This window comes from Syngnathoides biaculeatus, chromosome 16, assembly GCF_019802595.1.
Source record: "Syngnathoides biaculeatus isolate LvHL_M chromosome 16, ASM1980259v1, whole genome shotgun sequence".
Classification (NCBI taxonomy): domain Eukaryota; kingdom Metazoa; phylum Chordata; class Actinopteri; order Syngnathiformes; family Syngnathidae; genus Syngnathoides; species Syngnathoides biaculeatus.
Genome location: NC_084655.1, coordinates 3211535 through 3235122, shown reverse-complemented (window position 1 = coordinate 3235122; position 23588 = coordinate 3211535). Strand labels below are relative to the sequence as shown.

General features: G+C 42.6%; 1 protein-coding gene across 8 annotated transcripts in view; it reads right to left on the bottom strand.

Moving 5' to 3' along the window:
* LOC133515145 (uncharacterized protein C7orf57 homolog) overlaps nucleotides 1–23588 on the bottom strand; it is an 86471-nt gene that overhangs the window by 49677 nt on the left and 13206 nt on the right. For 6 of the 8 annotated variants that reach the window (XM_061847476.1, XM_061847472.1, XM_061847474.1 and 3 more), the window contains 4 exons: nucleotides 22198–22297; nucleotides 21623–21746; nucleotides 10869–10945; nucleotides 3803–4019 (listed from right to left, as the gene is read on the bottom strand). In XM_061847476.1, coding sequence (XP_061703460.1) covers nucleotides 3911–4019; nucleotides 10869–10945; nucleotides 21623–21746; nucleotides 22198–22297 — 410 coding nt within the window. In that variant the 3' untranslated portion in view covers nucleotides 3803–3910. Of the gene's footprint in view, nucleotides 1–3802; nucleotides 4020–10868; nucleotides 10946–21622; nucleotides 21747–22197; nucleotides 22298–23588 lie in introns of those variants that run through there. The other 2 variants (XM_061847473.1, XM_061847480.1) reach the window with 1 other exon arrangement.

The following is a 23588-nucleotide window of genomic DNA, read 5'->3' as shown; positions in this document are numbered from 1 at the left end:
TTTATTTATTTATTTATTTTAGCAATAACTATCCCTTGTATTGTATTGTATTTTATCAGTTATTTTTACCTAAGATGTTCTTCTATTTTTATTTTATTTTATTTTATTTACGGATGCAGCTTGTGGAGAAGCACTCGTTATATTATTATATGTACAGTCATATAATGACAATAAAGGCTTTTGATTTGATTTTGATTTGAGGGTGGACGACTTCAAATACTTGGAGTCAACAATCCAGAGCAATGTTGAGTGTGGTAATGAAGTCAAGTATTTGAAAAGAAAAGCCAAAAAGCAATTCAGAGTACCCAGAATTTTTGGAGTGTTGGAGGGAGTGTTGGCGAGCACCCCCTCTGCTCCATTATTCTACTGGGGGACTTCAATGCCCACGTGGGCAATGACAAAGAGACCTAGAAGGGCGTGATTGGGAAGAACGGCTCCCCCGATCAGAACTCGAGTGGCGTTCTGTTACTGGACTTCTTTGCTTATCACGGATTGTTCATAACAAACACAATGTTCAGGCGTAACGGTATACACATGTCCACTTGGCACCAGGACACCCTAGGTCGCAATTCGATGATCGACTTTGTGGTCATGTCATCAGACTTGTGACCGCATGTCTTGGACCCTCGGGTGAAGAGAGGGGAGGAGCTGTCAACTGATCACCACACTGGTGAGTTGGCTCCGATAGTGCGGGAAGATGCCAGTCCGACGTGGCAGGCCCAAACGTATTGTGAGGGTCTGCTGGGAACTACTGGGAGATTCATCCTGTCAGAAGGAATTTCAACTCCCACCTCCGAAAGAACTTTGCTCACTTCCCAGGAGAGGCGGGGGACATTGAATCCGAGTGGATGATGGTCTGCCCCTCCATTGCTGAGACAGCTGACCGGAGCTGTGGCCGTAAGGTTGTCGGTGCCTGTCGTGGCGGCAACCCACGAACACGTTGATGGACTCCGACAGTGAGGAAAGCTGTCAAGCTGAAGAAGGAGTTCTATTAGGCATTTCTGGCCTGTGGGACTCCCAAGGCAGCTGATGGGTATCGGCTGGCCAGGCGGAATGCAGCTTCGGTGGTCGCAGAGGCCAAAACCCGGGCGTGGAAGGAGTTCCGTGAGGCCATGGAGAACGACTTCAGGGCGGCTTCGAGGAAATTCTGGTCCACAGTACGGCGTCTCAGGAGGGGGAAGCAGTGCACCGTCAACACTGTGTAGTGGGGACGGGGCGCTGCTGTACTCAACTCGGGACGTTGTGAGTCAGTGGGGGAAAAAAGTCAGAAAAACTCCTCAATTCCACCAACACGCCTTCCCACGAGGAAGCTGAGTCTGGGTGCTCTGAGGTGGGCTCTTCTATCTCTGGGGTTGAAGTCACCGAGGTGGTTAAAAAGCCCCTTGGTGGCAGGGCCCCGGGGGTGGATGAGATTCACCCGGAGTTCCTAAAGGCTCTGGATGTTGTGGGGCTGTCCTGGTTGACAAGCCTCTGAGGCATCGCGTGGACATTGGAGACAGTGCCTCTGGATTGGCAGACTGCGGTGGGATAGGACTCCTTCAACTTGATAGCATCCCTCACTGTTGGGGGCCAACAGTGTTCTGGGGTTGCCCCCATGACAGGTACCAACCACCTTAGGGCAATAGAGGCGCGGAACATCATCCACTCGGACTCAATGTACCCCGCCTAATCCGGGATATGAACAAAGTTCTTTCGGAGGTGGGAGTTGACATTCCTTCTGAGAGGGGAATCTGTCAACCATTCCCAGAAGACCCTCACAATACGTTTGGGCCTGCCATGTTGGACTGGCATCTTCCCCCACCATCGGAGCCAATTCCCCACCAGGTTGTGATCAGTTGCCAGCTCCGCCCCTCCCTTCACCCAAGTGTCCAAGACACGCGGTCGCAAGTCCGATGAAACAACCACAAAGTCGAGGTGTCACTGTCATTGCCCATGTGGAAATTGAAGTATCCCAGCAGAATAATGGAGTACCCAGAGGGGGCGCTCTCCAGCACTCCCTCTAAGGACTCCAAAAAGGGTGGTTACTCTGAACTGCTTTTTGGTGCATAAGCACAAACAACAGTTGGGACCCATCACCCCTACCTGCAGTCTGAGGGAGGCTACACTCTCATCTACTAGGGTAAACCCCAATGTACAGCCCCCGAGCCTGACCGGAATAAGTATACCCACACTTGCTCGGTGTCTCTCCCCGTGGGCAACTCCAAGTGGAACAGAGTCCAACCCCTCTCAAGAGGAGTGGCACCAGAGCCCAAACGGTGCTTAGAGGTGAGTCTGACTATATCTAGTCGGAACGTCTCGACCTCACGCACCAACTCGGGTTCCTTCTCTGCCAAAGAGGTGACATTCCATGTCCCCAGAGCTAGTTTCTGTAGCTGGGGATCGGATCGTCAAGGTCCCCGCCTTTGGCCGCTGCCCAGCTCAAATTGCACCCAACCCCTATGGCCCCTCTCGCAGCTGGTGAGCCCATGGGAAGGGGGACCCATGTTACCCTTTCGGGCTGTGTCCAGCCGAGCCCCATGGGTGCAGACCTGGCCACCAGGTGGTCGACTTTCTTCCAGGCCTGGATCCAGAGCGGGGCCTCAGTGACCCACCTCCAGGCAAGGGAAACCAAGATCCCATATTTTCGCTCATTATAGGTATTTTATTATCGTGCTTTGTCTGGCCTCTCACCTAGGACCTTTTTGCCATGGGTGACATGACCGTGAGGGAAGTTGGGGTTATAGAAGATGCAGGAGATAGGCGAAGATGGAAAAAGATGACACGCTGTGGCGAACCCTAACGGGAGAAGCCAAAAGGAAAAGGGGCACGAAGCCCCTGACAACATAGCTCCTCGGATCATCGAGACACAAACCCCACCTCGATAAGGTGACGGCCCGAGGAGGGGATTATTACACATTAGATATTCCAAACAAACCTCCCACAAGAACAAGAGATCTTTTGCTGCAAACAGCTCGAGCCATGGTTGAACAACCACAAGATCAAATAGGAAGTGACTCACTGCATGTGACTATGTAATATAAGACAAAGTCATCACACCCCACACCAGCCGAAATCTACTTAATATAAACGCTCAAGTAAAATAAAATATGTGGTGCTTTTAAACTATTAACAACTGCCAGTACATCCATCCATCCATTTTCTGTGTTGCCTATCCTCACGTGGGACACGGGAGTGCTGGAGCCAGTCCCAGTTGTCAAGCAGGAGGCAGGGTACAATCACAATCACAGGGTTAAGTACTAGTACAATATATCCAAAATGTTACCTGTTAATAATTCTCACACAAACTAGCAATTATCTTTCAAGTCCATATTTTGTCTTTTCTGAACTGTGTACCGATTCGGAATGAGTAAGTTCATCAACCACGGGCCACATAGACATATCCAACCCAAAAGATCCTGCCTTTCCTCACTGGGGTCACGGATATGCTGGAGCCCATCCCACCTCATGGAAGGCAAGGAAACAAGGCACACCTTGTGGTTGCCAGCCAATCGCAAGGCACATACCAACCATCAACACACATTCATACCGACAGACAATTTGTCCTCACCTATATTTTGGATATGAAGGAGAAACTAAGAACCCAGTGAAACCCCACGCAGGTACATGCAAACTTCACACAGGGGAATCCAGGTCATCAGAACTGCAAGGTGTAGTTGCTAACCAGTCATCCAAAGTGTCACCTTATCCCCAATATAATATCTATTACCACAATTTGTTCCCATAGGCTTCAGGTAACTGAACTCTAGAATAGCATATCAGTATAGTATCAGTCACAAAATTTACATTGGTTGTTTGGTTTCAAGTACTTTATTACCGGTGATTTTGATGCATATGAAAAAAGCATTAACATAATAAGTAAATGAGTTTATACTATCATAAAATGACTTGAAATTTTCAAAGAGCCAGACGATTATGTTGCAGTTGACTCAATCTCACTTGTTGATTCTCTGTCGTCGTCTATGTAACCAAAACTTAACAGCTTCGACATGTTGACTGGAGAGGTTTTCTTAGTAGATACACTGTGGGAACAAACACATTTCTTGAGACAGGCAGCATATTTTACGACTTTTTAAGTACCACAGAGTGGGAGTACTGTACTCTGCATAGTGATGTGAGTCAGTAGGTTGTTTTTACATCATTCCATTTTTAAATTAACTTCAAATGTCTTGTTTCTGATGCCAACTTTGTGAATTTGGAATACAAAGTTATCAGCCTCAAATATGTATTAAGGACCTTTGGAATACATACTGACTGAAATATTCAACATGTCACCATTTTTCTCATTAAATATATTTCTAAAGGTGCTATTAAAATAAATATTTCACCAGATATTAGGAACCCAAGTAATCTACACATACAAAGTGTAAAAAATAAGATCAGAAATTAAGCTGTGTAATATGAGTATTGAACACTCCATCTGCTTTATTACTTTTGTAAAAAAAAAAAAAATAAGCCATTCTTTGCATTAACGGGAGAAAACTAGTCACATGCATTACCCTGCTGTGAGTTTGGCCCATTCTTCCACACAAACAGTCTTCCAATTTTGTTCATGGACTTATTTAATGGACTTTTGACTACAGTTGTTTCCTTAAATTCGTTTTTGTTCTTTGAAACCAATTCTGAGTATCTTTGATAATATGTGTTGTATCAACCTGCTGAAATATTCACCTTCATTTTCACCATTCTAGTAGATGGCAGGATTTTTGTCGAGTCTCTGTACATTTGCCCATTCATCTTTCATCAGTAAGCGCTTCACCAGTACTATTTGCTGAAAAGCACCCCCACACCATCATGTTCACACCTCTGAAAGTCACTCTTGGGATGTTTTTAAGGTAATGTGGCGTACGATTTCTGTGTCCAAACATTTCAATTTCGCTCAGCTGACCAATCCATATTCTCCCAGTTTTTAACTGGTTTGTCCTTGTCCTCTCAAATAGGCAAAATTAATTACTCGTTGCGTTAGCTACTGCTAGGAAAATATTAAACTGGAAAAACAAGCAGGCTATTCAACACTGGCTTGACCACCCGGAGAGCATTGATGAGTTGATGGTCCCCATGTTCTGTGGAAGCTGGGCGGCACCAGCTGGCATCTACCTTGATCCCCCACTCTGGCTACCGGTGAAGGGCGGTTGATGCCCCTCGTGCTTCCTCAGACCTACTTCCTCCTCTTCTCTCTGTTCCTTGCATCCCCTGCAGTCACATCCTCCTCTCGTGGCCTTCTTCTGACCACTTTCGTGTATTTCGTGTATTCTGTGAATTGAAGATTCTTCCAAACATTCAATGTCTATGTCTATTGATTAAAGGTACAGTGCCCTCCATAATTATTGGCACCCTGGTTAAGATGTGTTAAGACTTAAAATAAATTCAGTGTTTATTGCAGAAGAATACTGTCACACTGAAAACCTCGTACCCACTGTTAAGTATAGGGGTGGGTCAGTGATGCTGTGGGGCTGTTTTGCTTCCAAAGGCCCTGGGAAACTTGTTAGGGTGCATGGCATCATGAATACTTTGAAATACCAAGATATTTTAAATCAAAATCTGTTGCCCTCTGCCCGAAAGCTGATAGGTCGTCACTGAGTCTTTCAGCAAGACAATGACCCGAAACATATGGCCAAATCTACACAGAAATGGTTCACCAGACACAAAATCAAGCTCCTCCTATGGCCATATCAGTCCCCAGACCTCAACCCCATTGTAAACCTGTGGGGTGAGCTGAAGAGGATAGGACCCAGGTCTCTGGATGATTTAGAGAGATTCTGCAGAGGAATGGCTGAAGATCATTCTTTCTTTTTCCATCTTGTGAAATCTTGTGTGCCATTTTGTTGGCAAAAGGGGGTTGTACAAAGTATTAACACCAGAGGTGCTAATAGTTGTGACACACATTATTTGATGTCAAATAATTATTTCTTTATGTGGGATTTTTCCCCACTGAATAAATGCACTTGTATCGAAGGGTGGATTTTTCTCTTTTTTTCTATTAAGGTCCCATATTATTTAGAAAAAACTATTAGAAGCTAAAAAACTCATCTTAACCAGGGGTGCCAATAATTACGGAGGGCACTGTACATTAATGAGAGTGCTGCCACTAAGTGAAGACCATAGCTGTGCCACAAACTGTGAATGCTTAGAGTTGAACTTTTGGATAATCTCAAATTTCTTAAACTAAGATATTCTTCTGGTGACCGAGAACACCATGGAGGAGCACAATGATGGTCAAGACCTCTAAATCAAAGTGTAGGAAAGCAGAACATAAGTGGAGAAAAAGTAGTCTAAATTGATTGTGACCTCTACAGACAGTCTCTGTAATTTTAACCAAGAGTTACTCAGGGCTAGACAGCAACACTTCTGAAATCAACAGGAAGAAATTCAACCATTCTTGCACTGTTTGTTGTCGTTGACAAAACACCCCGAATCAGATAGCTCCACAAGTTCTATCAGCTAATAAACTCATTTGCTTATTTTAGTGAAAAAAATACATTCCATCAGGTTAAATTTCACCACAAAGGAGGAAAATGGTGCTACATCTGAAGCCACCCAGGAAAAACTCTTACCATGTCAGATTTCATAGTTGGGGAAAAAAAAAACTACAGAGAAAACAGTTCAGCACCTGAAACCATCTACGAGCTATCTTGTTTTCAAAGCTTTTGCAATTTCAAAGCTCTTGTGAAGTCTGTGCTAGCTAATTTGCAGCACATAATAGAGTGCTCACTTCAGTCGAGTCTCCTAAATCTCTACAAATAGCTGCCATTAAGCCTGTTCTAAAAAGAGAATGATGGACGCTTCCATGTTAGCAAGCTATAGGCCCATCTCTATCTCATTTAACACAGCCAAGATCGTTGAGTTATTTTTAACCAATTCAGCAATTTCCTTAACTTAAATTGACTTTTTGATGAATTTTAGTCAGCTCTCCGAAGTCATGACAGTAATGATTCTGCTGTTATCCAAGTGCGAAATTATATAAACTTGAATACTGACTCGGAAAATCTGTCAAATCTGGTCTTGTTGGACCTAAATACAGTTTTTTTTAATGGAGATTATACAATTGAGCAGGTTGGAAACATGGCTAGGATTAAATAGTACAGTCCTTCAATGGTTCAAATACTACCTGGAGGAAAGGAGTTAATGAATTTTGTAACCATTGCAAGTGTTCAACCTCATCGAATGGCAATAATCTATGGTGTCCCTCAAGGGCCTGTTCCCTCCTGTTCAGTCAGTATACGCTACCCCTGGGTCAAATGCGTCAGTAGTTAAATTTTCACTATCATAGCAATGCAAATGCTCAATAGTGATACCACTACTTACGAACATCTCGAGTCACGAAAAATTCATGTCATGAAACGCCTCTTTGGAAAAAAAGGAAAATTCAGGATACAAAAGGAAGGAAACAAGGATAGGCGCTGGATTCGCAGCCTCCAAATTCCACCGAATGTAAACATTCTATATCTTGGTTTGTGTGGTGCGATAGTGGTGCTCTCCCATTGGATATTGCCTTAGCAGCTTCCTGGCATCCCATTGGCCAGGTGGGATGGGAATCTTCACCCATGATGCACATCCTGTATCTTGTTTGTGTGGTTTGTGGAGGTGGTCTCCCATTAGCTATCGCTGTAGCATATTCCTGGCATCCCATTGGGTAGGAGGGATGTCAATCTTTACTCATGATGCTTTTCCCTTGGCGTTTTCAAACGCTAGCACACATTGGTAAAGTCCAACTTTTTTGTGATTTTTTCATTTGTTTTATTGGTTTATTCATATTTATTCACCATGGGCTCCAAGAAACTGGTGGAATTAAGTTGTGTCCGCGTGTCCATTCGTATGTATGTTTTCTCTCAGCTGTCAAATGTTTGCCTCCTCTGGCCCCCACAATGCTTTTTGCTTGTCACACACCCTTCTTTTCAACCATGGCCGAAGGTAAATTAACATAATTTTAATTATCCTTTATATTATGTACTTTGAGGCGGCACGGTGTCTCAGATGGTAAAGCGTTGGCCTCACAGTTCTCAGGTCCCGGGTTCAATCCTGGACCTGCCCGTGTGGAGTTTGCATGTTCTCCCCGTGTCTGCGTGGGTTTCCTCCGGGCACTCCGGTTTCCTCCCACATTCCAAAAACATGCGACATTAATTGGACACTCTAAATTGCTCCTCGGTGTGATTGTGAGTGCGACTGTCTCAATGTGCCGTGCAATTAGCTCGCAACCAGTTGAGGGTGTACCCCGCCTCCTGCCCGTTGACAGCTGGGATAGGCTCCAGCACTCCCGCGACTCTTGTGATAGGCGGTGAAGAAAATGGATGGATTATGTACTTTGAATGCTTTCTTTTGGCAGGTTGGCTTGGAATGGATTAGGCTATTGACATGTAAAAAGTGCTTCTCCTTACGAAAAATTCATGTTACAAAACGACTTCCGGAACAAATTAATTTGCTCAGTAGAGGTACCACTGTATATATTGATATATCTAGCAATGTCTCTAGATGACTCCAGTTCAATCAAAGTGTTGTGTTGTGTGTGATAACTGGATAAATCAAAGTTTTCTTCAATTAAACAACAACAAAACTGAGATAACGTTAATAGCAGTAAAGAAAAAGGGATTGCTGTGAGTAAATGCCTGGAGTCACTCTTTAAAAACCAAAGACCAAGTACAAAACCTTAGTGTTCTGATTGATTCTGATGTGACTTTTAACAGTCATATGAAATCAATTATTAATCTGAAGAACATAATCCAGAGTGAAGGTTTGCATGCGTTCAGCAAACCAGGAGAAGCTCATCCATACTTTTATCTCAATTACACTTATCTATTGTAATGGTCTTCTGACTGGACTCCCCTAAAAGAGCATTAAACAGCTGCAGCTCTTTCATAATGCTGCATCCTGGATTCTGACCACAACAAGGAGGTCAGAGCATACAGTAGTGTTCGAAATAATAGCAGTCCATTGTGACCAGATTAATGTACGCTTTCAGTTTATTTTTTATTGCTAAATCTCAAAAAAGTTACAAGTAGGTGCAGCAGATTCTCAGAAAAACCAACAAAACCTAGCATTCATGTCATAGACATGCTTAAGCAGGGGTGCTCAATGTGTCGATCGTTGAGGCAGTTTTGGGCGACCACGCGATGGCGTGCAAAATAAAAGAAAAGACATCAGCCTATAAGAGTTGTTTTTATAAAGTAGAAGTTTATAAAGGCCTAGGGACCTGTAAAGGAAATGCTACTGACCACAAAAACATTCCATTGAGGATAAAATGGAGAAAAGGAAGCTGCTCAAAGTCCAAGAATAGTGCAACTCAACATTCAGACAACATAATATTGATTCTTCTTTCGGCTTGTCCCTTTCGGGGTCGCCACAGCGTGTCATCTCAGATGAACGCACATATGTTTGGCACAATTTTTACGCCGGATGCCCTTCCTGATTGAATTGTATTATTACATTGGGAAAGTTATCAGTGTGCAGGTTAACTAACTATTTCAGTTTTAACAATCTGAATACCTTATTACAATTCTTTGAAAGATTTACAACAGATTTCAGTTTAACCTAAAAACGGAAGATGGTTACCGCAAGCAAATAGATACTAGGAAGTCAATAATTTAAATATATATGACGATGTGCATACCCCCACCCTCATAAGAAATTATTTTTGCAGGCATTCCATTGGAATGGATCCATTTGGGTCTAGAAAAGCTAGATCTGCCAATGGCCATACAACTCGTTAAAGACATACAACTTGTTCAGGTATTGCACATTATCGACTAATCACTTTTAGGAAACAAGTCCAATCAGCCATCCTGAGACTAGCCAACAGACCCCTCCATGACAACAATCCCAGTGATTTAATGGTGATTAAACTTCTGGAGACATTGTGGCTGGGGCCTTTCCAAGTCCTCCTTGTGAGCCACACTGCAGGGGAAGATACTGTAAGAACTACGTGGGTTCACCCATTACACTGTAAGAAGGTCCCAGCGCCTCCTGTGGTTGTGACTCCTCCAGTTTGCTCACCTTCTATGACAAATGACTGTAAAGGTTGGCCGAACAAGGCTCAGTAGATAGCGCTTAGAAAACTGATTCACTTTTAGCATACTTTGTACTACAATCAGTGCTGGCAACTGATTGTATGTTGATAGTCCAACTCGTCAGACGAAAAAAAGACACCACCATCTTCTGGGGGTTTCCTTACTGGTTTTTCATTAATTGCCATGATTATAGTAACTAGACTGTATTAATGCTCGCGCTTTTTAAGCACGCTTTTACATTACGACTAGTCTTTGTTTCCTTCGTTTCTGATCTTACGCCTCTTCCCTATTTATCAGCACCTGACATGTTGGGCACGTTGCCTTTTGAGGATTTGTACTGGCTTTGTGGACAAGGTATCTACCCAAGAATTGTTGTTATTGCCCACAAAGGGCTTCTCAATTAAATTGGTTCACTGGACTTGGATGGCGAGCTTAGTTGTATTGGTTTGCGCTTAAGGTTTGTATCACATTGGTTTTTCTCATTTCCATACCCTGTTGTTTGGTCCCTTTGATAATGTCTCCAGTTTCTCACAATGGTGACAACATTTTTTTGCAATTCATACCTTCATTACTTCTTTCTGATGAAGGTTTCCTGACCTCTTCCCTCAATCCAACTGCCTGGATGTCATTGGCTATTACAACGATGGCTGTGTTTTCACATTCCTGTCCAGCTCCTATTCCCCACTCTACCTCTATTTCAATCATTATTTTCACTTTACTTATATGGATTGACATAATCAAAAGGGAGGGGGTGTTGTAATTTTTTACATATACATCAATTTTAGTTATACTTTCAACTTTCATGGTCTTTGTTCTGTTGAGCTCTCACCAAAACAATCCAAAAATGCCCTCTTGCTCGCAAAAACTTACGTCCTCCTGAATTTGCTCCCTCCCTTATTTGGACTGGGCGTCTGCCATTCCACCAACTGTTTTTCAGGAACCTTTTTCTGCAAAACATAAAATCACATCTGTTGGCTCATTGATAAGACTAACTTGATCACTTATTGGTGACTGGTGACTTATTTGATCATGGTCAATCCGAATCAATTTTTTATTTTCCCTCACAGCATGTTTGCAGGGATTGTTAAATGTCTGACGAAGCATGCCCGATATGTGACTCATGTAAGGGATTGTACACTGACAGAAAAATTAGATGGAGGGAGATAGACAGAGAACTTCTACACACCATTTGAGAAATACTGGGTTTTTCAGGCGTCAACAATAATAGTGTCCCCTAGCCCACTCACGTTCACTAATCGCGGCCCCACTATTCGTGGATTTTGCTCAAATAATTTTTTTCATAATCCAGTCTTTTCATGACCATAAAGTGCACTTAGAAGTCTTAAATTCTCTCCTAAATAGACAGGGGGCCTTAGGTGGCATGCCTTTTGTGCACGTTGACTTCCAAAATCTGTAAATGTTGTTCTGTGAATAGTCCAATAAGGTACAACTGAACACACTGGTAACATTGTTAGCATGCATGCTAGTATGTGTTTTAGCACGTATGTACGGTACCATGATGGTGGTCACGAGGCTGTGAGGAACAAATGCAATTTTACATTTGTAAGCAGAAGCTTAATTGCCTCACACTGACAATGTAGGCAAGTCATTACTCAAGATGCTGTTCATACTCACAATGTTACATCAAAACTAAAATTGTCACACTGCAAACAATATCATAACCAGCAAATAATAAAACAAATACAACGGCTGAAGAAATAATTGACCCAAACACTTTGCTTTTTTTTTAAATTTACATCCTCCCAGCATTTGTGATGCTTCCAGCATTCTTTGCGGCACGAATTACCTCCTTGCAACTTTCTCTGTGAATGATGAAATGAGCAGGTATTTGGGCCTCATGAGAAAAACTGTTGTCATTGGTTTGAAGGATGCTTTCTCCAGATGGTAGGTTTCAGCTTCTTCCGCAGATGTTCAAAAGTACAGTATTACAGGGTTCGCACGCGGCCCTAAAAGTCCCTAAAAACCCCTAAATTTTTGAAGGTGCATTTAGGGGCTCCTAAAAGTCCTTAAAATCCACGAAAACCGGTTAAGCCCCTAAAAAAGCCTTAAATTAAAAAAAATCAAAGGGAGGATCTCTACCGCCAAAATTCTCCCGAAAAAATTAATTAATCCTTTATTTTAAAAAAAATAGCGATCGTCACCGTGTTGACAACTAGTCGCCATCTTGTCGATATTCCATTGTTTGTTTCCGTGAGTAGGCATTTCACTTCGTCTTCGTTACGACGTAGCGTAGTTCTTTCATCGATCCAACTTGTATCACGGGGTGCATTTTTCAAGACGCTTGGGTTGAAAGTAAGGAGTTTGGGAGCTGGGTTCGTCGAGATCCAAAAGATCGGCACATGTTTTACTGCCATCTGTGCAAGCAGAGTTACCAGCTTGAAAAGATGGGCGTCAAAGCGCTGGAGTCGCACCGGAAAAATAGGAGACACGCTGATTTGGCGAAGACTCTCTCATCTTCCCTTGGTATGAATCTGTTTCTAAAATATCAAAATAGTGAAGCATCAACTTCAGGCAGTGGTACTAGCAGTGCATGCGCACTAGGGATGGCAAAAAATCGCTTACTTTCATAACCGGTTTTAACCGAACAGCTGTAGCAAAAAAAACGGTACCATAGTGGTGTTTACATAATTCACCCGCGGGACCTCGAGTTGGGGTGCGGGGTTCCGCACAGACTGTTTTTGTTGTTGCTCTTCCGGAGTGACGAGTTCACAGAGTTACCCCCGTTATGCGAGTAGTGTTTAGATGTCTGCCAATAAAACAAGTTTACTCCCATACTTTGGAGTGTTTCCCCGATGCCATGTTTGATTTTTCTTTGATTTAACTGAATGTTCTTTTGAGTCCAACTTTACTCTAACAGCGAAACTTGAAAAAAGTGGAAATGATGTTGAAAAAATAGCGCAATGTGGAGTACCGGAACCGGAAGAAATGATTGGACATTTTAACCGATTTCGAAAGTCCGATTACGATTTCGGTTTTTAAAAAAAAAACGAAAACCGGTTATAACCGGTTGCGATCCCTAATGCGCACCTAGTTATCCAGCCAGAAGTCAGGCTTTATGAACGTAGTTCAATACACGAAGACGGACTCGTTAAAGGCAGAGATCGTGTGGACTTTAAAAGTGATCTTCAGCCTTTACAGCTACAAATCTTGTGAAAATAATTCTACCACTATGGGGAAATGAAGACTTCGTACCTGGCTACATTTGGCATCGCTGCCCACTTTTCATCTCTACTGCCTCAAAGCCAAAAAAGCCAGAATAGAGACTGACATATCAACGCTTATTGAGAAGGCTGACAAGCTGTGTGAGGAGGCAGAAGAAAAGAGGAATCTGAGGTTTATCACCGAGGCCAATGCACTCAGAGGCAGAGCAAAGGACAAGAGTGCCACTTTGGCACCTCTGCAGCAACAAATAGAGGAGGCACTGGGTAGGCTCAAGGAGCTAGAGTAGGGGTGCTGAAACAGACATCAGTAGAAGACATTTGTGTATATAGTTGCAATTGTAGTTAGAATCTGTTTTTCTGTATACTGTAATGTGAAGACGTTGACGATCATATCAATGAGAACTACCACGAGGGGCGACCGGTGATCACTGTCACAGGTACTGAGATACTGGAACATTTGATGAACCAAGAATGGTTGATGGCACCATTGGTTGAGTCTTTTTTCCTTACTCTTGATTTCCCACGATGGCCCTAAATTTTTCGTGTCAGCCCTAAACTGTTTCCGTGTCAGCCCTAAATTTTTCGTGTCAGCCCCTAAGAATGCCCTAAAAAGCGCTTAAATTTTTTGGGTCAGACTGAGTATGAACCCTGTATTAGCATCATGGCTCATAGAAGGTAACTTCAGAACAGTCCAATGTTTTGCTCTTAAGCCATTCTTAGCCATTTTTAGTCATGTTTTAAGTTTTTATCTTGTTCCAAGACCCATAAGACAAAGCTTTCTGACCATGGGCCACACATTTCTCTGCATAATTCCTTGAGGCTTTTATTTTATTGGATTCTTTATTGATTGTCTTGAATCAGACCACAGCGAGATGCAGTAAAGCAGCCCCAGAACACAAGAGGCTCGTTCATGAGTTCTTTTCTTAGTATGCTTTAGAACAGGGTTCAGGAACCTATGGCTCATGAGCCATACATACCTGGCTCTTTTGATGGTTGCATACAGCTCGCAAAGCCCTCATAATGGCATACTGTACATGTGATTTGTCGTGCAGGCAACACAAATGACGCAGAGACAGTTTATTCCAGGTGGGGTTGCCGGAGTTTGGTATGGAAGTCAATGTGGGCAGGCGCAGAAGGGTCGAATGCCAGGTCAGAACAACTAATTATGGAAACGCTTTTGACAAAGTTCGCTCAAAGAAACAAAGATGAGGAGTACCGAAGTTTTCGACATGAATATACAGCCTTTGTGGAGAGAGAGAGGGTTCTGCTCTGTCTAAATTCACAGAAGAGGAGTATGGCAAAGCATTCGTACTTGATGTTGCAAATAAACATTTTGACAACTTCGCATAAAGACAAGATAATCAAACGAATACACGACATTTATTTGTCGGCAAGAGCTTTATTTAAATTAATTCTGAGACTTATTGTACTCTGAAAGTGTTGGTCTTACATAAATGTGCAAATACACCTGAACTTAAGTTTTTTGAAATACTGTATTGCTCTTTTGAAATCACATTTTAAAATATTTGCCATTTATGGCTCTCAGTCGAAAAGGTTCCCGACCCTTGCTTTAGGACATAGACCTTCCAATCCAGTTTTTTCTCATCTGTACATAGGACTCTAATACAGAATCTTTGTGGCTCATCTTCTTTGACCCAAGCAACAAGTGTGATCTAGACTCATATAAGCCATTTCTTCATTGTGTCAATTTTCCTCCTGCAGTCACACCCAAGTGGTCCCATGGATCTGAAATTTTTGAATCATGATACTGTAGTAACAGGAACATTTAGCCACTGGAAGATGATCTGTAACCTTTACTTTACTTCTAATTTCCTGAAACCACTCGCTTTTTCATTTGCTCTGGTCCATAGTGTTGTACACGTTAGAGCAAACAGCGCAGTAATTAATCGCCCTTTAAATAGACCCATTAACGACAAGATTGAAGATCCCTCTCATGCTAATCAGAAGACATATTTTTGAACCAATGAATGAATGAATGAATCCATCCATCCATCCATCCATCCATCCATCCTCATTCTCTTATTAACTTTAGAAGGGATGGCCATACTTCCCTATCCCAGCCACACTATCCAGCTCTTCCAGGGGGATCCCGAGGCACTTCGAGACCAGCTGGGAGTCAGTCTATCCATTGTGTCCTGTGTCATCTCTGGGGTCTCCTCCCTGTGAAACATGCCTGAAAAATGTCTCCAGGGAAGCATCCAGGAGGCATCAGAATCAGATCTCCCAGCTACCTAATCTGGCTCCTTTCAATGTGGTTGAGCTGCGGCTCTACTCTGAGCTCCTCCTGGATGACAGAACTTCTCACCCGATTGCTCATATACCAAGTGAAGGAAAACAAATTCCGGCTGCTTCTATTGGGGATCTTGTTCTTTTGGTCACGACCCTCAGCTCGTGACCATAACTGAGGGTCGGAATGTAGATTCACCAGGAAATAGAGAGGTTTCCCTTTCAGCATAGCTCCATCTTTATAACAATGGATCCATACAAAGTCTGCTTCACTAGAGACACTGCAATGATCTGCCTGTCCATCTCCCGTTCCATTCTTACCTCACTCATGAACAAGGGCCCAAGGTACTTGAACTCCTCCCCCTTGATCTCATCCCTGACCTGGAGAGGGCATGCCACCCTTTTCCAACTGAAGAACTTAGTTTCAGATTTGCAGGGTCTGATTTTCATCGCAGCCGCTTCACACTCTGCTGCGAATCGCTCAGGTGAGAGTTGCAGATCACATCTTGATGAAGACAACAGAACCACATCATCTGCATAAAGCAAAGATGCAACCCTGAGCCCATCAAACTGGACCCCCTCTATGTCTTGGCTTTGCCAAGAAATTCTGTCTGTAAAAGTTATGAATCAGTGACAAAGGGCACCCTTGGCGGAATCCAAACCACACCAGAAACAAGTCTGACTAACTGCGGGCGAAACTCTAATACTGGTTGTTCAGATTTAGTAACCTATAGTCCATTAGCACCCTTACAGGACTCCCCAAAGAACATGGATAAAAGACCCACTGTTGAATTCATTAAACTTTTTTTTGATGAATACTTGTCCCCCCCCCGCCCTCCCTTTTTTTTTTAAATAGTCAATGAGACAAAGACTAAAGGTCAAAGTAGTAGCCATATGAATAGAACTTCAATGAACCTTACTCTCCTGGCTAATTATTGTCTTTTATCACTGATTAATGTAGACACTAAGATTATCTCGAAAGCCCGCCCTCGCAGCAAGACTTGAAAAGGTACTCCAATTGATACAGTGCCTTATGAAAGTATTCTTAGTACTCCAAGTACTCTTGTTTAGCCTTCGTCACCTCTAACTTTGCCCTATATCTCATCTCCATATACTCCCTTCGCCTCTCCTCAGTCCTCTCCATGTCCCACTTCTTCGCTAATCTCTTTCCTTGGATGACTTCCTGTATTTTGGGGATCCAGCACCAAGTCTCCTTCTCCCCTTTCGTACCAGAAGGCACCCCAAGTACTCTCCTGCCTGCCTCTCTGAGTACCTTGGCAGTAGTATTCCATTCTTCCGGGAGCTCTTCCTGTCCATCTAGAGCCTGTCTCGCCTCTTTCCGAAAGGCCACACAACATTCTTCCTTTCTGAATTTCCACCACCTGATTCTCTGCTCTACCTTTGTCTTCTTAATCTTCCTACCCACTACCAGAGTCATCCTACACACCACCATCTTGTGCTGTCGAGCTACACTCTCCCCTACCACTACTTTACAGTCAGTAATCTCCTTCAGATTACATCGCCTGCACAAAATATAATCCACCTGCGTGCTCCTACGTCCGCTCTTGTATGTCATTCTATATTCCACTCTCTTCTGGAAATAAGTGTTAACAACTGCCAATTCCATCCTTTTTGCGAAGTCCACCACCATCTGACCCTCAAAGTTCCTTTGCTGAACGCCGTACTTATCCATCACTTCTTCATTGCCCCTGTTTCCTTCGCCAACAAGTCCATTGAAATCTCCACCAATCACAATTTTTCTCTCTCTGGAATTCTCAGGACTACTTCGTCAAGTTCCTTCCAGAATTTGTCTTTCAACTCGAGGTCACAATCTACCTGTGGGGCATAGCCGCCCATCACATTATACACAATACCCTCAATTTCAAATTTCAGACTCATCACTCGATCTGATACTTTTTCACCTCCAAGACATTCTCAGCAAGCTCTTCTTTTAAAATAACTCCTACTCAATTTCTCTTCCCATCTACTCCATGGTAAAATAATTTAAACCCTGCTCCTAAGCTTCTAGCCTTACTCCCTTTGCACTTGCTCTCTTGGATGCACAATACATCAACCTTTCTCCTATTCATAATTTCAACTAACGCCTGAGCTTTTCCTGTCATAGTTGTAGGGTCTGTGCATGCCTCTTCTTCTTCTGCCGACTAAGCCCCTTTCCTCCTCTTTTTTGTCTTTGACCTACATTATCTTATCATTTCTATCTACGCCTTGCAGATGAACATTGATGGAGGCAGGCGTAGTTAGCTCGGGCCACGACCTATCCATTATGGAATTCGTTTGATAAACGCTCATATATGTTTGGTACAGTTTTACGTCGGATGCCCTTCCTGCTGCAACCCTCTGCATTTATCTGGTCTCGGGACCGGCCAACAGGTCGCACAGGAATTGTGTCCCCCTTCAGGCTTCAGATAGTCAAAACAAGCAATCAAATAAACAAGCAAACAGGCGGAAACATGAGGACTGAAGACATGAAACACATGTAACACAAGAAAACATTAAACAAAACTGAACAAATGACAACAGACCATGACAGCAGAACATGGTCCACTCAGATTCAATGTCTCCTGCCTCCCCCATAAAATGAGCAAAGTTCTGTTGGAGTTTGGAGTTGAAGCTTCTTCTGACAGGGAATTTAGCCAGACGCTCACGATATGTTTGGGCCTGTGATATTGGACTGGCATCTTCTCCCATCATCGGAGCCAAATCACCATCACGCGGTGATCAGTTGACAGCTCCGCCCCTCAGTTGACCCAAGAGTCCAAGATGCAGCCCCAAGTCTATTGACACAACCACGCAGTCAATTATTGAATTGCGCTCGAGGGTGTCCTGCTGCAAAGTGCACATGGAGACACCCATATGCTTGAATATGGTGTTCATTATGGACAATTTGTGATGAGCACTAAAGCCCAATAGCAGAATACTGCTCAGGTCCTGATCTGGTTGTGCGAGGGGCATTCCTCCCAATCACGTCTTTCCAGGTCTCACTATCATTGTTCGCGTGAATGTTGAAATCCCCCAGTAGAATGATGGAAGGCCCAGTGGGAGCGCTCTCCAGCACCCCCTCTAAGGCCTTCAAAGAGGGGGGTTACTCTAAACTACTGTTTGGTGTATAGACAAACAACAGGCCGGACCCCCCAGAAGACAGATGGCAAACCTCTCGTCCACTCGGAACAACCTCAATGCACAGGCATCAAGCCATGGGGTAATGCGTAGAGTGGCATGGGAAAGTATTTGCCTCCCCAGATTTCTTTTTTTTTTTGCATTATTTATCACACACTTTCGGCTTGTCCCTTTCGGGGTTGCCACAGCGTGTCATCTCAGATAAACGCACATATATGTTTGGCACAATTTTTTTTTCACGCCGGATGCCCTTCCTGACGCAACCCTTCTCAGTGGGATATGAACCACAACCCCTGGTTTACCAAACTAGTGCTCTAACCACTGAGCTACGGGGCCCATTATTTGTCACACACAAAGTTTTAAAATCAAACCAGTATCAAGACAACCCAGGGAAATAAAACATAATGCAGTTTTCATAAGACACATCAATTATTAACGCACAAAAATAAATCTAAACCTTTCAGACCATCTGTGAAAACGTCATTGCACCTCCTTGTTAGATCAGTCACTCTAATCACAAATATGGGAAAGATGAGTTCAATTTTGCAAGCCAGAACCAAATCTAACAACAATCGTACTTCTTGAATAAAGAAATCATTTGAATAGAATCTGTCAGAGAACATAAGTAGGCTAAAAGATCTCTAGAACCAATGCATCATGCCATAATCCAAAGAATTAAAGAAGAAAGGAGAAAAAAGTGATTGAAATCATCAGTTTGGAAAATTTTACAAAGCCATTTCCAAGGCTTTGGGGTCCAGTGAATCGCTGTCAGAGCCATTATCCACAAATGGAGATTAATGGAAGAAGTGACAAGCCTTCCCAGGAGTGGATGGCCAAGTAAAATTACTCAAAACAGCGCAACAAAGACTCATCCAGGAAGTCACAAAGGAACCTCAAGCAATACCTAATGACCTGCTGGCCTCAGTTAAGGTCAGCATTCATGACTACCATAAGAAAGACACTGGTCAAAAATGGCATCCATGGGAGACTTCCCAGGCGAAATTCCCATCTTTCAGGAAAGAATAGGCTCCGAGCTGCTCTTTAACATTATGATTGTATGCAGTCAAGAGTGTAATGGGTTTAATAAATAAGATCATTTATGCACTATCTATCTATCTGCAGAGTTTAAAGGGCAACACATAAATTGTGCAATATTTTCTGGGAAGCTGTTTCTCGAAACTATTATCCACTTTTGTTTTTACTGTCACAAAAAGAAAAATATTTCAGTGGCCTGCCACTATTTGCTTTGTCACTAAGAATTGCTTGACTATAAGGTCTAAATTTTCGAGTCAGCTGTAACTTTTAAAAAATAATTACTCATATAAAAACAAAGGCTGTATAAAACATTTCTAAACATTTCAAAATTATATTTTTTTAAAATTGTCTTCACTGTTATTGAGCAAATGCTATGAAAATTACCGACAGTGAAGAAAACAAGTATTTGAACACCCTGCTATATTGCGAGGTCTCCCACTTAGAAATCATAGAGGGGTCTGTTGGTGCATGTCCACTGTGAGCGAGATAATCAAAGAAGAAAAATTCAGAAATCACAATGTAGGATTTTTTTTAACAATGTATTTGTGTGAACAGCGACAAATAAGTATTTGAACACCTAAGAAAACCAATGTTAATTGGTACAGTAGCCTTTGTTGGAATTACAGAGGTCAAATGTTTCCGGTAGTTGTTCACCAGGTTTACACACACTGCAGGAGGGATTTTGGCCTACTGCTCCACACAGATCTTCTCTAGATCAGACACTTTCTGGACTGTCACTGAGAAACATGGAGTTTCAGCTCCCTCCAAAGATTTTCTATGGGGTTTAGGTCCGGAGACTGGCTAGGCCAGGCCAGAACCTTGTTATGCTTCCTACGGGGCCACTCCTTAGTTTTCCTGGCTGTGTGCTTTGGGTCTTTGTCATGTTGAAAGACCCAGCCATGACCCATCGTCAATGCTCTGACTGAGGTAAATAGGTTGTTCCTCAAAATCTCACAATACATGGCCGCGGTCATCCTCTTCTTAATACGGTGCAATCGTCCTGTCCCATGTGCAGAAAAACACCCCAAAGCATGATGCTACCACCCCAATACTTCACAGTAGGAATGGTGTTCTTGGGATGGAACTCATCATTCGTCTTCCTCCAAACACAGTTAGTGGAATTATGACCAAAAAGTTCCATTTTAGTCTCATCTGACCACAAAACATTCTCCCATGACTCCTCTGTATCATCCAAATGGTCAATGGCAAACTTAAGACGGGCCTTGACGTGCTGGTTTAAGCAGGGGAACCTTCCGTGCCAGGCATGATTTCAAACCATGACATCTTAGTGTATTACCAACAGTCACCTTGGAAACGATGGCCCAGCTCTTTTCAGGTCATTGACCAAATCCTGTCGTGTAGTCCTGGGCTGATTCCTTACCTTTCTAAGGATCGTCGAGACCCCACGAGGTGATATCTATCATGGGACTCCATTCCGATTTGAGATTGTTTAGCTTTTTCCATTTTCTAATGATTCCTCCAACAGTGGACTTTTTTTTCACCAAGGTGATTGGCAATTTCTCTGTAGCCCTTTCCAGCTGTGTGGAGTTGTACAATTTTGTCTCTGGTGTCTTTGGACAGCTCTTTGGTCTTGGCCATGTTACAAGTTTGAGTCTTACTGATTGTATGGGGTGGAGAGGTGTCTTTATGCAGTTAACTTCACACAGGTGCATCCGATTAAGGATATTACATGGAGTGGAGGTGGACTTTTAAAGGCGGACAAACAGGTCTTTGAGGGTCAGAATTCTAGCTGACAGACAGGTGTTCAAATACTTATTTGGAGCTGTATCACACAAATAGTTAAAAAAATCATACATTGGGATTTACAAATTTTTCTTTTTAGATTATCTTGCGCAGTGGCCATGAACCTACGATGAAAATTTCAGAGCCTCCATGATTTTTAAGTGGGAGAACTTGCAATATAGCAGGGTGTTCAAATACTTATTTTCTTCATTGTATATTCATATGATTGCTGTGACTGCAGTATATTAGTCTCCTAATGGCTTATGCAATTATATTTACCATCTCTTTGCGTTGGCTGCCATTATCATCCCTTTCCCATGCAGACATATTGTCCGTCCAAAAAGGAGGCATTGATCGTTGTGCAGAAGCTCTCGGAGTTTTCCTCTCTTTGGTGCATAGGACACTGACAGGAAAAGCAGTGCATATTAAATCTAACATCCGCTCATTGAAAATATACACATCTACAATGAACCAGATCATTATAAAAGTAGGGCCTGGCCAATTTTTTGTCGACTCTTGCTGATTTATTATTATTTTTTGCACATTAGCGTCTTCCATAATGAAATTATAGCAATATACAAAAAAATTGTAAATAATTTGGTGTTTTCTGTTGTGAAGTTAAACAAATACGAAAGGGGAAAGTATTTTAAAAATTAAATGTTGCAATTCATGTCTTTATTGTTGTAAGCATCACAGCACCCAAAAATAAATGTTATTCATTTTATATGTTCTGGATTAATGGGCTGATATTCGCATTATCTAAATTTTATCCTGCCAAATATTAGCAGAATTGGACTAAAAACGTCCTTTTGGGTAGGCCCTAATTAAAAGTATCTTGGCATATCAACCCCCACCTTTGGTTGCCAGGAGCTTCTACAGGGCCATTCAACAACACGTCTGGAGAGTCATATGAGTTGGGCTTGGATGCGACTGTGTCATCAAAATACAGAAGCCCTGAAGAAGCAAGGTCGGGTAAAAGCATGAATATACAGTAAGCAGAAAAATCTATGTTGAGTGTATGGAAATCCAATTGAGCATCTATTTGATATCCTTGATATGCAACTTCAAGTCCATGCACTGGTTCGCTTTGTCCTGTCCGTGTTTGTGCGCTGGGAGTATCTTTACATTTTTGCCCTCCTTTTTAGACATTATCACCCCAAAGAAGAAAGCTGTGTCTTTACGCAATGCTTCTGCAGCCAAAAGAAAATCCATTACCATGGAAACGAAGCTCAAGATCATAAAAAGATCGGAGAAAGTTAAGACACCAACTCCACCATGGCTTCAGTCGGTCGACCATGGTGACAATTATTAAAGACAACGCCCGTATTTTAGCGCATGTGATGGGTTCTGTTCCCATGTTGGATACAATCACCACAAAACAAGGTTCTTTGAAACTTGTCGAGATGGAGGTTTGAGGACCAGGTTCCTTCGCAATAGTTAAGCACAGCCTCCCCTTCTCCATCCACCTCTCAGCAGTAATGCTAGGTACATCATCTTGTTTATTTCAATGTATTTTTTATCCAAAGTATTTTGACGTAAATTCTGACTTTAATGGTGGAATACGACTCAAGTTGAAATTTGAGTTAAGTCGGTCCTGTAGGAACGGATCTCAGTCGTAGACCGAGGACTCCTTGTACTAGTACAACTACACGTTACAAGTGAGGCAATGTAGTGCACTAGTTAACTGCATGCTACTAGTATTACAATGACATAAAACTCAACTGGTTAACATCTAGAGGTCCACTAATAGTACTAGTATTAGATATCAAATAGTGTAGTTTTGGCTCACTGGTAACTTGTAACTCTGACTAGGAAGCCAAAGTTGTCCGACTAGTAGAGGATAGAGCATATACCAGTGCGGAGATTGCCAGAGTGTGGTACGAGTGCAACTCGTGGGAGGCTGGCTCCCTGTTGTGGCACATGAAAGAATCATTGAATAAAATACGAACAAAATGTACATTTCAAATAGCAAGTGCAGCAAACCATATTAGAATGAAGTGATGCCCATAGCTATCCATAGAGGCAGTACATTTTTTTACTCTTCAAGTACAGTACACTTCTCAGGTACCGTTCAATTATATGTAACTTTTAAATGTTAAACATTTTCATTTATTTTTCAATAGTTTTTTTCATTAATGTATTTAATTTTTAATTTTAATATTAGAACTGAGTCGGCACAGTGGGGCAGCTGGTAAAATGTTGGCCTCACAGTTCTGAGGACTCGTGTTCGATCCCGGTAACCCCA